General features: G+C 40.8%; 1 protein-coding gene across 3 annotated transcripts in view; it reads right to left on the reverse strand.

The window, feature by feature from the left end:
* Nucleotides 1-16,684, reverse strand: part of FOCAD (focadhesin) — a 387,127-nt gene that overhangs the window by 49,927 nt on the left and 320,516 nt on the right. For all 3 annotated transcript variants that reach the window (XM_039244410.1, XM_039244408.1, XM_039244409.1), the window contains exons 27-31: nucleotides 14,430-14,668; nucleotides 10,967-11,056; nucleotides 4,325-4,472; nucleotides 2,287-2,406; nucleotides 460-582 (exon numbers count right to left, since the gene is read on the reverse strand). In XM_039244410.1, the coding sequence (XP_039100341.1) occupies nucleotides 460-582; nucleotides 2,287-2,406; nucleotides 4,325-4,472; nucleotides 10,967-11,056; nucleotides 14,430-14,668 (720 nt within the window). The remainder of the gene's footprint in view (nucleotides 1-459; nucleotides 583-2,286; nucleotides 2,407-4,324; nucleotides 4,473-10,966; nucleotides 11,057-14,429; nucleotides 14,669-16,684) is intronic.

Consider the following 16,684-nt stretch of genomic DNA (forward strand, 5'->3'; position numbering starts at 1 on the left):
AAAACCTATTCTATCACAGAGAAAGATAGGTCAAAACGGTACTAAATTTGTAGGGTCAACATAACCTGTGTCACTGAACCAAAAACGGCAGCAGACTTGAATAAAGTAATAGGTTAAAGTAATAGGTTAAAGTCATTAGATCACAGGTGGCTTCTTGTTGTTTTGTATTTTTGAAAACCTCAGTGCAGCTTTAAAAAGAACACACTGAGAAAGTAGCCTCTTTAAAAAAAAAAAAAAGCTGTAATAGTTGACAGGCTCTATCAAAAAAAAAAAAGCTATAATAGTTGACAAGCTCTATCATTTACAAGGGATTAAAAGTTCCTGCATCTCTTTTGTTTGAAATTGTCTATTCTTTTACTGTTAGGCTGTGTATCTCAGCAGCACCTATAAATGGTCCAATAAAATAGCTCTTTTTCCTTTATAAAAATATAAAATAACATGCAGGGCGTGACCTCCTACCTCGGTTAGAACAATTCGGATCCAGGCAGGGAGCAGCCTGTGGCCCAAGTCCTCCGCTTTTCCGTGTCCACACACGGACAATCCATGAACTAGGTTTCCTAACGCCAGGGCAAAACCTGAAGTCTGCAGAAGCAAGAGAAAACAAAGGGTAAGGAGCCAGAAGAAGAATGGGATGGATCAGGAACCTGACAGACAGCAGCCAAGGACTTCTAGGCTCCCTTTCCTCCTAGGCTCCCTTTCCTCCTGACACCTTCTTCTGTCATCTGAAAATCAGAGGTTTGCCTATTTCTTAAAGCAAGACTTTGGTTTGCACCAGAAACTGCAGTCTCACTGTAGGGAATTCAGCTGCAGTGAATGGTTTCTTTTAGGAATATAATACCGGACTGTTACAAGACTTGATGTGAATGATCCAAATTTTCAGAAGGAATTAGGGTGAAAATACCAAGGTAGGTCATGCAAGCCAAGTCAACTCCAAAACAAGAGGAGAGAAAAGTCCCACAGTGAGTACAGCATATGCAAAGCTCCACATTTTGGTGTTGCAAGACCTATCCCAAATTTAAGTGTGCAGTCACACAACCGTAAAATAGTAACAATGCGATATTAGCTAATAACCAGCAAATCCCGCAATAATCCACTATAGCCAAAATCGAGACTTTGGGAAACCTACAAAAATCGAAATGGGGAAATTTTATAATGTGTAATCAGAAGGACCATTTTTTTTTTCAGTTTAATTGTCTCATACACAAATGACAATACACATAACAGAAAAATTTACCATCTTAACCATTTTCCAGTGTGAGTTCAGTGGCACTAAGAATTTTCACACGATTGTGCCACCATTGCCACGATTCACCGCCGGAACTCTTTCATCTTGCAAACTCAAACATTATTTCCCTTAAACAAGAACTCCCCATTCTTCCTCTGGAAGCCCCTGGTGCCTAGCTTTCTTCTTTGTGTCTCTATGCTTTCCCGTTCTGTCTCTAGGCTTTTAACTACTCAAAGTATCTCGTTCATATAAGTAGAATCATACAGTATTTGTCTTTTTGTGATTGGCCTGTTTCACTCAATGTAATGTCCTCAAGATCCACCACACTGCAGCATGTGTTTGAATCTACTTCCTTTTTAAGTCTGAATAATATTTCAGAGGAAACATTTTAAGGGTATTTAATTTAATTTGCAGGTTTGTTTATTTATTTTTTAATGTTTGTTTTTGAGAGAGAGCGAGCACAAGTGGAGCAGGGACAGAGAGAGAGAGGAAGACAGAGGATCCAAAGCAGGCTCCAGAATTTGAGCTGTCAGCACAGTCTAACGTTGGGCTTGAACCCACAGACAACGAGAGCGTGACCTGAGCTGAAGTTGGACGCTCAACTGACTGAGCCACCCAGGCGCCCCTTTAATGTATGTGCAGGTATTTAAATTGTCACGCGCATATTCATTCACGAGCAGGGGTTCTCTGCTTTGAATTTGCTATAGTTTCACCTTATCAGAGTCCTCTATGTATTTGTATATTTACAAATTGTTATCGCTAGCCTTATATTCCGCTAGCCACACGTTTTAAGATTTTATAAATATAGAGCAGTATGTGGGGAGAGAGGAAAGTCTTTCATACTCTCTCAGACAAAGAAAAAGAAGTACCCAAAGAACACAGAGCATAAGCGGAGAAGAAAAGACATCTCTGACTGTTGGTTATACCAGTGAGAAGAGAGAAGAGTTAGAAGTTCTTCAGTTCTGGACACACAAAAAAAGCCCCATTAGAGTCTAAATTCCACGTCAGTCAAACTTAGGACTCAGCAGCAACAAGGCACCCAAAGAGAGTTATAATCCAACCTGTTGGTTGTTTTCTACCAACAGCTGAAGTTTGTTCATGATATCCTCAGCCTCTGTCGCCTCAATGATTCCGGCACTGAATGCTGATGTACATACACAGCTAAGGGTATAGGCAAGGACCTAGAAGGAAAGAAAGCAGAAAATGTTTCTTCATGAGTGCAAATAGAAGAACTCAATTTTGTCGACACCGATGTTCTGTCAAACTTCCCCTGGGGATGAGGACTGAATTCAAGAACACCTACCATGGACCGGGCACTGTTCCGCTGCCTAACTCACGTGTCCCAACAATGTTAGGAGACAGGTGTCGTGGTTCCTGCTTCACGGGTATGGACTTTGAGGCTCAACTACACAGCGCTTGCAAGTGACAGAGGCGAGATTCAAACCCAGGTCTTTAGACTCAAAAAGTTCTTTCACGATCTCATGGGAGGACACCGCGTGAATCAACAGGAAAGGCAGACTTTCATCACCAGTAAAGGCTACTAATGGCCAGGTGCGCTGATCCGAGGCCCAGCAGGAGAGGAAATCCAAAGAAGTAGAACTCTGCTGCATTAAGATTCCCTTTTAGGAGGAGGGACCAGGCACGTGGGTTTTAGAGTTACATAAATTGTGTAAAATAGAGGTAATACTACTTCCCGCAGAGCAGTGGCGAGCTTAATAAATAAATGAATAGATAAATAAATGAACACATGAATAAACTGTAAGTAAAAGACAATGCTGGGAGTCGGGACCGCCCACTTGGGTGTTTGTCCCTAGTCCCCAGTGGACCATCCCCAGATCTAAGTAACTTGGGGTGAGTCACTCAATCTATGTGAGCCTCAAATTTTGCAAATCACGGTTAATCATCCCCTCCCACTGCCTCCCACTTCCCTCATGAGCCCTCCTTTACAAAGGTGCCGTTAAGGCAAAGCGGAAAGTTTCAACTCCTAACCGTGGTCGATTCAGCATGAAAAAAGGAAACAGTTTCTAAGATAGAAATTGGGTAGTAGAACATCAGACGTGGGGAAAAACAAAATTGCCTGCTCAAGGCCTTATGAATCAAAACATCAAGGCAGACCAATGCACCGGCTGGAAAAACCCTGCTTTCATTCACTAATCACATGGCCCTTTGGTGGCAAAATTTTCTCCTTTGGCTTAAAAAAAAAAAAAAAAAGTACTTTTAAACTGTGTTCTGCCACTGCTTTAAAAATGGAAATGTGGTGCCTGTATTAGAACAAAACTTCAACCCTCGGTGCCCCAAAGAAATTCACCAATTCAACAAGTCCTATTGGTGAAAGCGGAGGAACCGGGCAGGGAAACACAGCAACCATTATGTAACTCATCAATAGCTCACGGGCAGGCCCGGAGAAAATAGAATCTGCTCTAATGAGACAGAGAATCTGGCCAGGCCAAAAGGTAGTCCCTAGGTCCTCCCAAAGAAGAGCACAAGGCGGCTTGGCTTCACCTGGGCACAGAGACACACGCCTGGGACGTTTGCTCAGGACACGGTTGACACACACAAACTGCGTCACACGGACTGCGATGGGGAGTAGTTTTGCGCCGTAACAGAAAAATCTTTTCATTAAGTGTGGTAAAGGGAATTTCCTCAATGATTTTTCATGCTAGCTGACATTAAGAAAGGGGAAAAAAAAATCAAATGCCTTTTCGCTCCGCAGTTTGTTAGGCTTGTTCCGGGCCATCTTTTAAAGTTACATTTGGCTGGAGCATAATTCTCAAAATCTCCATTTAACCTTCCTGCGGAAATCGCAGCTCTTCTTAGAAAAGTGCCTTCTGGCGATGCCGACTTAGGCTTTTGCATTTACTAAAGGCTCTTATCTTATATGCCACATTTAAGTCCAAGTTGATTTGAACAGCTGCACAATTTGAAAACCTTATGATCTAACATAGGTTGTTTGCCACTCAAGAGTTTTCTCCTTATCCTGGCCTGAAACTGAGAAAGAATTTAATTTCAGGGTTACCAAAACATGAGAAGTAGGAAATAAGCAGCCACAGGAAAACAAAAGACAACAATGGGAAGAAATCCGTCACCTCCGGCTCCTACCTCCTGAAATGTTCTGCTTTGGCTCCCACTGTCATCTAGGTAGGTAGAGAGCTTCCGAAGTGATGCTGCCACGTGAACTCGAGACTCCATTCGGCTGCTGTGGCTCATGAGGGACAGAACCAGTCCAACTCCCAATATACAGCCCGTGCTTTGATGCAGAAACAAAAAAACAAAACCCCCCCAAAACAAAAAATGTGTTAAAATCACCAGAAAGCCACATCACTGCTCTTCCCTTATCATGAGAGTTTATACTAGTCTTCAGCCTGAGGTGAGATGGCTGGCTTCTAGATCTGCTGCCCGGGATGTAAGTGCGCCCCATGAACCACGAGAAGTGCACCCACTGCTCCCCTTAAAAGGAAAACTTTATATCTAAACAAGCGTCTGTGGTCCACGTTAGTGCAATGTACCCACTGGGGAAGAACAAAGGAAACTATGAAATAGTTTTGACTTAAATTCTATGGTGAGGTAGGAAGGTGAATAAAAAGTCAAGTCAAAGCAGCTCTCCTCTTAGAGAAATGCCTCAGTCCTCTGCGCCCTCCCTCGATGTCTGCATGTTGAGGGCATGGGGATTAGCTGAATGGGAGAGAAGACTCCATTTCAGGATTCGAGCTGAGGACATCTGATAACGGGGGGACACATTGCAAGGCATGAAGATGAGGGACGGCTAAGTGCTTCCTGTTTCCTGGTCAACTTCCCCAGGTGGGATTTCGTTCTTAAACTATGTATTTGTCTGTGCGCAATGACATTAATCCTCTTCTCCCCTCTGATCCCTCGGAGTACCACTGGGTCAGAAGAGAAAACGGACACATGACAGGCTTGTCAAAAGTTACCCCATGTGACAGTTCAATTGGAATCTTGGGCTTTGTGCCCCCGTCCTCGTGAAAGAAAACATATCCATTTAAAAAAAAACCAAAAAACTGTTCTCCCAGACAACTTCTAGTTGGGATGATAAGATAATGCAGCTGGAGGGTAATTTTCTACTTAAAAAAGAAAAAAAAACCTAAAAAACAGTTTTTGTCATCATTGTTGTGTTTTGAACTGGGGAAATGCTGAGTTTTACAGAAACCATCCCGACTCTGGTTTGGCTTGCCTCCCGCAATATCTTAGGACGACATTCCAGGGTATTTCTCCAATAACATGTTTCCATGCCCGTATGCTGGGTCATTTTGCTCCTATATAGGAACTATTTTCTCGGCTGTTGTTGAGAAAGTTCACGTTGCTTCCTGCTCATGTTAGTTACTTCTCCCAAACCCCTCTAGCAAAGGAAGCATTCATATCTAATAAAAAGATGCCCAAAAGGACAGAGAGACTACAGGATTTGTTCAAGGTCATATGGAAAGTTTCCAGCAGATGACAGCCAGGATACAGAGGTTTTGGATTCCCAGCCTTCTGTTCCATCTGCCAAACCCCAGGTCCCCCTCAGCACTCCGCCGTGCCCCCCCCCCCCCGATGATGCCTTGATGAAATCCTATGAGAAGGCACCATATCTAGAGCATGTTATTCTAGATTCCATTGCATAACTATCTGGCATTAGGAAATCCTTTGTAAAGAAGCTACTGCAGTTATAATCCATCATTACTCAGGCAGAAGTGCTGTTACAGCTTACATGAACCTAACAACCAGCTCAACTCGTATAATGCATTGCCAACCAGTTAAATCAGCATCTAACATCCGAATACTGTGTGCTTTTGAGACATACCATGTTTCTGGAGGAGGAAAGGCACTCTTCATTAGTATGGATTTATAGTCTTCATTTCCACTTAGGATCTACAGGGAAGTTTTTTTTGTTTTGTTTTTTGGCTGTCTTTCTATACTGATGCAGACAAAAATTTGACAGAATTAGAACTAAAGATGGAGTTAGACAAAATGAGATTAAGGGGCACCTGGGTGGCTCAGTCGGTTAAGCATCCGACTTTGGCTCAGGTCATGATCTCACGGTTTGTGGGTTCGAGCCCCCCATTGGCTCTGTGCTGACAGCTCAGAGCCTGGAGCGTGCTTCCGATTCTGTGTCTCCCTCTCCCTGCCCCTCCCCTGCTTGTGCTCTGTATCTCTCTCCTCAAAAATAAATAAACATCAAAAACAATTTTTTAATGTGATTAATATTTTGATAAATTTGAATTTTGCTCCCTCTTGACTGTTTAACTGCTACTTTCGCTTAAGATTTCAAATCCTAGGGACACCTTCCCTGGCTTAGCAGGGAGCCTCTTTAGTACTCTCCCATAACATACTATACTAATTTACTTTGGACAGTCTCAATTATAAGTTCTGATGAGGATTACTGGAAGGGCTGTTGGATTTCTGTCCATATCCCACTAGCCGACAGGCTCCACGTGGGTGTGTACATTTTCTGATTTCCCCTCACCACAGTATGTAGGGCACTTAGGATTCTGCTTTGACGGGGATAGGTGGTCACCCAATATTTATCGAATGCTGAAGAACTGACCCAAGGCAGGGTTCTGAGAGAGTCTGAAGTGGAGGGAAGATCTCAAGGACAACAACAAAAACAAGATTTGATTCTTAGATTTAGTTGGAGGCGAAATTTACGAGTGCTAAAATACACGGAATATATTACCCAAGATTCAATCGAGGGAACTCAATTTCCATTTCTTGCCAGGCTAATTTAAGAAAGAGGAGTGTCAGAATCATGCTGGAATAGGACAGCTCTCAAAGCTCACTTAGGTATCAGGGTTCAAGTAGTAGGTATTGGGGTGCTTGGGTGGCTCAGTCGGTTAAGCGGCCGACTTCAGTCGGCCCCTGCATCAGACTCTGTGTGGAGAGCTCAGAGCCGGAGCCTGCTTCGGATTCTGTGTCTCCCTCTCTCTGCTCCTCCCCAGCTCACACTCTGTCTCTCTCAAAAATAAATAAACATTGAAAAAATTTTTAAAAAAAATAAGTAGCAGGAATCTAAGTCTTGCTTTTTGGTTCTTCTGAGCATGCCAAAAACCTTTATCCTCTGGACTGAATCTTGTCTTTATCCCAAGGCATACATACGAGCACAAAGGCTTAGACAAAGACATCTCGGTTTCTAGTTCACATTTACCTAAATATTATCACAGCATAATTATTCTTGGGCAAGGTTACCATTAATGATTCTATTCATTGTTCCAGTGGTAGATGACTGTTATCATATGTGAATACATAATCTAATTGTGCATCAGTGTGCCAACATAAACATGCTAGAGTATATGCATGTACTGACCTCCTAAACTCCTTCTACTCTGTCTCGTTTTTCCAGCACGCACCAAGAAGGCAGCCCTAAAGTGTCACTCTTGGTATTTTCTTCTGATTTGTAAATTAGCTATATTTTAAGGAGCTTATTTTTTGCCCTAAGTCTTAAGGATTCTTTGAGGTGCTGAGGTCAGCATTTCTACACATTTACCTCATTTTAGCTTTCCTTTGATATGTTTGCCAGCTCTAAACCAAGAATAACTTGGGCAGAGGTAGCTTTCACATCTGTCTCTCTAATGAAAACAAAAAGGAGTTCCATGGTGGTGCCTTGGGCAGATGAAATAAAAACAAATTATAATATCAGGTATTAATTTCAGGCTTGGGAATTAATAATATGAATCTCTAAGAATACTAACAGATGATAAAGAGAATTTAAGTTCTAAAACTATATGCCCTATTATGTCCTTACTTCTTTGAACCTCTTATTCAAGCATATTAAAATAAAACTGGCAAAAGGAAAATCTACGACTTCAAAGCTGTGCAATTCTTTCATGTGTGTTGCTGTACCAAATGAGATATAATGATTATAATGACACATTTTTTCCTAAGATTAACCAGATGAATCTTCAATTCCTTATGTTATCGTGGGCAATCCTGCAGACTGAATACGAGGCCATCTAATAATTAGTTCTAATAACAGTTAACATTTGTATAGCGCTTTGCCCTTTACAAAGCACTATATAAATGTTATCGTATTTGTAAAAGCTCAATAGTAATTAACGAATGCAGGTCATTGATGGATGGAATGACTAGTTAAGGCTGTGAGGCTTGCAATGGCACAATAATTACCACTAGATGGCAGCAAAATGTAAGTGATTGGGCCACAAACACCGACCAGCCCAGGTGCAGGATTCTCTCAGCAGGGACGTGTCCATTAAATCAAGCAAGCGTGGTGAATTTGCTCTGGGTGAATTCTATCACTTGAGGTAGCACGCTCCCAGATCTATTAACTACCTCCCGGTAATGCTTCCACTATTTCACTTGAGGGAGGACCGTCCTAGGCTCCTAAATCTCATTAGACAGGGGACTACTTTATGCCGGGTCCTAGTTAGAATCTCTCTCTCTCTTTTTTAAATAGTGAGACACGCCCATGTGTTAAAAAAAAAAATAGTAAATACCATACTGTCAGGTGTCAAATTGCTTTCTTTCTACTGAACTGTGTTCTCCATATGAAACTATGCAAGATAGAAAAATGGCTTTAAAGTCAGACAACCTATAGGCTTCTCCCCCAGCTCTACTAATTACTGTGTGACCTCGAACCAGTCTCCTACTTGAGACTCATTTTCTTAATCTATAAACCGAAGTGATGAGTATTCCTGTTTTAGTATCAATATTTAGATGGTCAGTGGGGCTGCATTACAGGAGAAACGGATGTGAAAATGCCTAGCACAGTATGCTTGGTATTAGTTGAACTTGAAACCAGACATAGAACTACCTAAGCACTAACAGCCACAAAGCATTAGGAATGACAAAATACTAAACTTCACTGACTGCAGGAATAACAGGAGCCTGGAGAAGATAGGGGGAGAGGTTCTTGAAGGATCTGGGCTTTTAATTGAGGTCTCTGAAAAATAAGCAAGACTTCACTCAAGGACAGGAAACTTGTGATGGCCCTATTTGACTTAATTCTGCAGGACAAGTCCCTATCTAGGCCCATCCTTTCTTCTCCCAAACACGGTGAATCATTAAGGAGGTAAGAATCAAGAAAAAAGAATGAAATAAGAATCTTATTAATATAAAAAGTTAACTTTAAAATTAAATATACTTAGACATAGGAGGTTTTTTATAAGCACAAATACCCACACTGTAGACTACTCAGTTATCTCTATGGCTCCCCTCGCATTCAAACTTCCCGTAGACTAGTGGAGGTAACATATGAAAGTCGTGTCTGATTGTTCCAGCTGGCTGGAAGCCTGCACCATGTTAATCCACAAATCTGTTCCCAACTTTATAATACCCTGAGCTATAGCTATGATGAATACCTGTGGGGGAAGGGAGGGCCAGGGGGAGTTTGGAGGGGGCGAGAAATTTATCTTACTCCTTGGTTGCAAAAGGCACCACCACCAATACATGGATTGGGCTCAAAAATACCAATTCTTCATCAGACCCAGTAACAGTTAAATGGCCCCATTTCTTCACTTAATCATCTTCTACATTCAAGAGACTTTAATCATGCTACCAAACTCTCTTTTCCCATATTCAAAGCCACACTCTTAAAACATCTCATTTCATCTCTAACGTGTTTCATGATAAATTGGGTGGGTGTCAACGATTCTTATGTTCTACTCATAATGAAATATACAATACATGCAGTTACTTCTACCATTTACTCTTTTGTTAGTCTGAACTTATTTTAGCAGGCTAGATGATACTAATATAACTTCAGATCTTAAGTTCCTAAAGGCCACAAATGTTAACACTCATATCTAAACAGTGCCCATAACAGCAAAAAGCAAATGAGTTAATACACTGGAGGTTAGCGCTTACAATTTGTTGACTTTTTAAAAATAACAATGAACCCCAGAGGATCTAAACCTGAGGCTGCAAAACATGTAGAAGTCCAAAAAGATACAATGCAGGTCCTTAAGTATGTCGATATTTCAGAAAGCCTATTAAAACTGTACATTCTCCCACGCAATCACACAGACCAATGAAAGCATTAAATATCTCACTCAATGAATACGTTTAATGCTGTTTTTTGAGGTATTTTTTTTTTTTGAAGGATTTTATTTTTACGTAATCTCTACACTCAACACGGGGCTCGAACTCACAACCCCATTGCCTACTCTACCGACTGAGCCAGCCAGGCACAAGAGTATTCTTTTCTAAACATTCCTTTTTGATCTTGGTTACCTTTCACAACTGGGACAATAAATTTTCAGATATTTAATAGACAAAATCTTTAAGAAGCCATGAGGTCTGGGGCGAGACAAAGAGGGCCTATTAACACTGAGGAGGCTGGGAACCTCTGATGTAACCTATATTTGCTTCCATTTTGATTCTCAGTCACTGGATTTCACAAGGGAAATCTAAATCATGGGTCAAAGGCACACTTCATCCAATCAAATTCAACTATTCAAATTGCCAGTCAAATTTCAACCATATAAAAAGGTTAAGTCACGCACAGAAGTCTCCAGATACATGCTTCATATAAGGACAAGACAGAACTAAGGTATTAGTAACTTAATGACAGTCGTGAAGTAACATGCATTGCTTTGTATTGAAGCAAACTATTGCTGAAACATGGTTTCTAGAACAAGTAAGCTGTAATTACAGGTTTTTGATAACGACTGAAAAACTCTTTGCAAAGGAATTCTAGATCAAATCCTACGAACATTTCATGATATAATGCAAACTTCAGGGTGGAGGAAGATTCAACGTCTAAGTATCAGAGAGGAAACGGAATCAACATACTTATATTCAAGACTAGCATCAAAGCAGCAATTTTCCAGGGCATCCAAAGACTTCATCAGAAGAAGGTTCATCTGTTGGCCAGATATATCACTAGGCAAAGCAAGAGGAAACATGGAATTACTAAAGATAATTCAATGTCCAAAGTACTATTTAATATTTTCCTCTTAATATTTTAGTGAAAATACACTTTGCTAAGAAAAAAAAGGAAAGTAACAATATTGATGAATTCGCATATACTTATTTTGCAAACAGAGAAACTGAGAGAATTTGAGTTTCTATACAGTATAATCACTTGTAAACCGCTAAACTCATAAACGACTACTTTTGTATTTCCTCAGCCCATTCACATTTTAAATCCCTGAAAAACGAAAACCAAAATTGGAATTCCAAAAACATTTTTTAAAGAAGGCTAACGTGATTTTCTTCGGAATATTTAACAACCCACTAAGCTGATAGTATCAGTAATCATCCAAATCTCTTTCTTGCGAAGACTGTCACTTTCGATTTCATGTCTCAATTGTGGAGGCTGTTAAGCTCTACTTCTTTTTTCAAAGGGGGGGGTGGGAACCCCAGTTGTCTATTTTTCTGCCTTTATACAGTAACTGATGTGGTTTTGCAATGGTCTTGGTGAGGACTACGACTTCTGGAGTAAAACAAAACTTACAAGGTGGTTCTATGGCTGTTTTCTAAGGCAGAGCTGTGGGCTGCATCACCAACACTTTAAAAAAAATTTTTTTTTAATGATTTATTTATTTCTGATAGAGAGAGAGACAGCACGAGCAGGGGAGGGTCAGAGAGAGAGGGAGACAGAATCTGAAGCAGGCCCCAGGCTCTGAGCTGGCTGTCAGCACAGAGCCTTACGCGGGGCTCAAACCCACGAACTGTGAGATCATGACTTGAGCCGAAGTCGGACGCTTAACCGACTGAGCCACCCAGGCACCCCACCAACACTTTTTTTTATCAAGGGGTTTCTAACACGTCACCTCTCCTGTGGCCGTCTTGGACCATGCTAAGTGGAATGCAGCCCCAGGAATGCCAACCAGCCAGAGAGCACTTCAAATATTTAAATAAGGTCTTCTCAAACCCAAAAATATAGTAGTTTTGCCTGAGGTGACGGACTGCATTTTGCAGTGAGAACATGCACGTGTGTGCGCGTGTGTGCACACACACAGAGTTTTAATGGCTTGGACTAAATAAGTCCTATTACAGTTGTTCTCTGGAGTAAAATATACTTAGCTATCCTAAATAAATGCTAAAGAGATCCTACTGGTATCTTCTGGGAGCAAACTTTGGAATAATATGCTTTTCTGAATAAATACTAGGCTGGAATTTAAACTCAGGCAACTTTTTCATAAGCCTTAGCTAAAAATGGATTGTCATGATTCTCTTCTACAAGGTGATTTTTCACACTTGGGACCAACATACTGCCCTACTCCTGTTCCCCTGAGGGGTCATTCTGCACTTATTTGATGTTGCTGACTATTCAGGGTCAACGGCCCTCTCAACCTGCTTACCTTAATTTCAGAAAAATGGAAACTTTCTCCAAAAATATCATTATATGGTGGACACTGTCATTATCTAGGAAAATATTTATTAGCATCCAAAGTAAATATTTCAGGCTTCTCTGCTCCGAAAAATTAGGAAGGTGGGAATCATGAATAACGATAGTACTGGCTACAGTAGGAGCACATTGACCAAAGGAATGAAGGATGCTCTCCAAACAGATTATCAGAGCAAAGTGAAAATGTGCCCTTAGTCTGAGGGCGTTTGGCCTTGGAAAGAGCTTCCTGGTGTCCTTCCCCAGGCTCTCCTGCAAATGCAAAGCCAAGTGAGACGGGAGGAAGGCAATCTAGGAACGGGGATGAACCCTTCAGGTTTCTCCCAGGTAGCATGATTAAATTAACCACACGTGCAAGCTTGTCAAGCCCGAAAACCAGCAGCATCTCATCCTAAACTAATGAAGAAAGGAGCCAGAGCCAGGACGGGATGAAATGAGTTGCCTGGAATTAAACTGCCATGGCTCATTTTTAGTTGTAAAACATGTTGCTTGAAAGATACTGAAGAAAGAGCATGAACACAGATGGTGAAGAAACTGCCATTTGTAGCATCGCAGCAAAGGGAAAAAAAATCACTTTGGAGTTTTAAGCCTTTAAAAAATATGTTGTGTTCTGTTCACACACAGAAGATATGTAACCGTCAATGCACATGCAAAGGGCAGCTTTTTGTTCATGGCCAGAACCAGGCCTGTAAATACTAATGCTGGTGAACAGAACAAAATGAACAATCTAGAAACGTTTCGTTTATGATCACAAAGACTAAGCCAATCTTCCCAATCGTCTGACAGATGTTTCTAAGAGCTGAAAATGATCAACTGAAATCTAGTATTTCCCTAGATCAATAGCAGTTCTCCAAGGTTTCACATAATGGTGTTTGCACAAAGCTATGTAAATTACAAATGCAAACTTAACCACTGGTTTCGAACTGAAATCTAAATATAGCATAATGCCATCCAGCTTACCCACATCGACATGGTTTCTTGGCTTTGGGCAGACCGTTAATTTCTGCCAACCAGGGAAGTTTAAGGACATGGAACATCACAACAGGATGCCTCTCCCGACTATCCTATTTCCAGTGCAGGAAAATGGGGCTGAATCCAAGTCAGTGATATCTAAATATTCATGATATTCAAATATTCATGTTGTACCACACTACAATCAATCTGGATGTATAAAATTCTAAGATTTGTTATAAAATAAAGAAGAAATATAATGAACAACACAATCAAAGTAGATTTATGCACAAGAAAACTTTTCCATCTAGTGGAATTTTCCACCTGGGTCTTTGCTATTCTGTTAGCTCCGTTCAAGGATAAAGCCAGCAGTCCAAGAGTGACCAAACTGAATAAAGCACGCAGTATAATATGCACAGATTAAGACTCTTTAAGGATTATAAAAATGTAGCCAGGGCACAGGATAAAAGCAATATTTAAAACTGGGTACATGCGGTTCTCAGGTGATTCAGGTAATTCCCAGCACCTCAGGCATAAGGGATACTCCAATCTTTGTCTCCCATTTTACCCTGATACCAATAAAGGATCAGCAATTATTTTCACTCTCACAAACCAGGAGAAAAAGAAGCTCTTTTATTTTTTAGCACTATAAGATTACACCTTTCCTCCTATCTATGACACAGATGTATCCTGGGCTTTCATCTAAGGATGGTGTGATTTTCAAGCAATCATCATTTTAAGGAGCAACCCTGAAAATACATGAATATCTTCGTGATGGCATTGTGGAAAGACAGGTTCACTCACAAAGGAGAAGAAAGGATCAACTTGCCCATTTCGAAAAGTTTAGCGGCCACACGCTGCTCGGAGCGCAGGTGCATGGACGCGCGTGCACGTGGACCACATCTCTGCCCACATCACAAAGAGGAAAAGGACGAACATTTTAATGAACTGTACCTGAGTTTCTCCTCACACAAGCGAGAGAGAAACATCCCCAAAGCGAGGCCCATGTGGATTTGCACGGCTTGAGACTCATCGGCTCTCGGTTTCCCAGGTAACCTGGCAGTCAGCATGTTTAGGATTTCCTCAACCTTCTCTTTGCAAGAGATAATGAAAACTTGCACGAGGAGAGACAAAGCTGTGGCAGCAGCAGAGCGGGCAATGGCACTGGCTGTGTTTTCACCAGAATAGGATTTCTAGGATACACCAAAGAAAGAAAACAGGGGGTTGGCCTTTCGTTCAAAACATGAAGGAAGCATACCTATCACAAAAGCACAATACATAACAATATATGCTTCTCTTAGATCCACGCCTGCCAATGAAAACTATAATTTAAAAAAATCTATTTCTGGGCTTCTCTATAGGTTACCTTGCTGCTCTTCCTTACTGAAACAATTTTCCACCGAACAATCAGCTGATTAACAATATCCTTTTAAGTTTGAAAAAAAAAAAAAAAACCCAACAATCTTAAGTGTCTTCTTTTAAAAGGTGTGAATTCCCTCACTTATAAAGCCTGAAAACATTTCATGGTTTTGAAAGCCCACATGTGTATATAATAAAGAACCCAGAGTGAAGTTACCCAAGCTTGGAGAAACCACCAAGCCACATTATAAGTGTGTAGAAAGCCAGTTTTCTAGGAGAGAAAGAAAGTGTGTGTGTGCGCGTGCGCAAGCACTGCAGGCAGGGGCAGGAGTGGTTGAAGTTTAGTCTGAAGGAGTAAGTGTAAGTTTAGCACAGGGATCTATTGGCAGATCTCCCAAAATTTTTGGTGGGAACGCTTCCCAGTAGATGGATTATTTCCTACAGGGGGTTAATTCCTTTTAATTAAAAAGGAAGTTGAAATCCTAAAAGCCTCTGGTTACAAAGCAATAACCAGCTATTCAAAATGAAATGGCGAGCTCTATACGCGCCTTCCTATATGTAATTATGTGGAAAAGAGATGAATAACAGTGCTAAAAAAATGACAAGGCAGCTGAATATGAACAAGAATCCCGTGTTAGGGAGCTCCAACAGACGTTATATGCATTTATAAATATGTCTCAAGTGGCAAAGAAAGCCCATTTGTCACTCTGCACTATTATCCACTTCAACTTTTCAGACACACCATAAAGGCCGTGCCGTCCCTTGCAGTCAAGCATGTTAAAAAGTGTTCTTAATTCTGTACCCATTTGCTCTCTAAGCTTTAGCACTTTTTAAGGCTAACAATCAAACATGTGCTAAGGTATTCTTTCAGCGAGCATGGTACTATTGTAATGACAATATTATTCAAAATGACCCAGCTGCTAGAACACTGAAAATAGAAAGAGTGACTTTTGAATCAGGGCTTTGAAGAAGTACAATAACGCAAAAATCACAAAGGTAAGAGGCAACCCTCAGCTGGTGACTAGAGATTATTTTTATTGGTTTGCAAGAACTAAGCAGCGTTATTAGAAGTCACATAGAATATCCTGTCCCGGTGAGTATCGGACCCAGACGGCTATTGCAAAGACCTCTATATAACCAGTTTTTCATCCATCACTAAAGGAATAAGAACACTTCTGACAGAAAACAAACTATACTAAAGAAGTTACTTCTTTGAGTAAAATCTATTTTCCAATTTAATTCTACATTATCTAGAAGTCATTTTTTTTTGGTCCCCAAGTACAGTGTAAAATTCTAGGTCTAGACCCTGAGCCCCAGATGCATACATACCAGGTCCTCCCAAAAGGAGGAGGACACAGAGGAACACAGAATGGTGTACAGGGAAGACCTAAGGCAGTGGTATTTCAGGCTAAATTCACGATCTGAGCAACAGTTCACGACCTGTGCTATATTTTTATTCGAGTCAACTATAATCCTCCGCCTCTCAGCTCATTGTCCCGTGATCACTATAATCCCCTAAGCAGTGGAGACGGATAAGGTAGAACCAGAATAATTCCAAGCAGATACCAGAAATAAAGCATGCACTACAGCCAATGAAGGGAAAAGAAAACCTCAACAAAAAAGTTGCGTTTTCAGTGTATTTCAAAATCTTAGGATATTGGCATGAAGAAAAAGAGTGGCTTAAGTAACAGGTGCTTTTTTTAGGATCAATGACAGTATTACTTTGGATGTAAAGAGTATTTCAGTTTTCAAAACATTTTCCTACAAATGATATCATTTGATCCTCACTTATCTTTTATAAAGTTGGCAAAGCATTAATTTTTACCTTCATTTTACAGGTAAGGAAAACA

The sequence above is a fragment of the Hyaena hyaena genome, unplaced genomic scaffold (genome assembly GCF_003009895.1).
Source record: "Hyaena hyaena isolate Hyena2069 unplaced genomic scaffold, ASM300989v1 scaffold_240, whole genome shotgun sequence".
In the NCBI taxonomy this organism is placed as follows: Eukaryota; Metazoa; Chordata; class Mammalia; order Carnivora; family Hyaenidae; genus Hyaena; species Hyaena hyaena.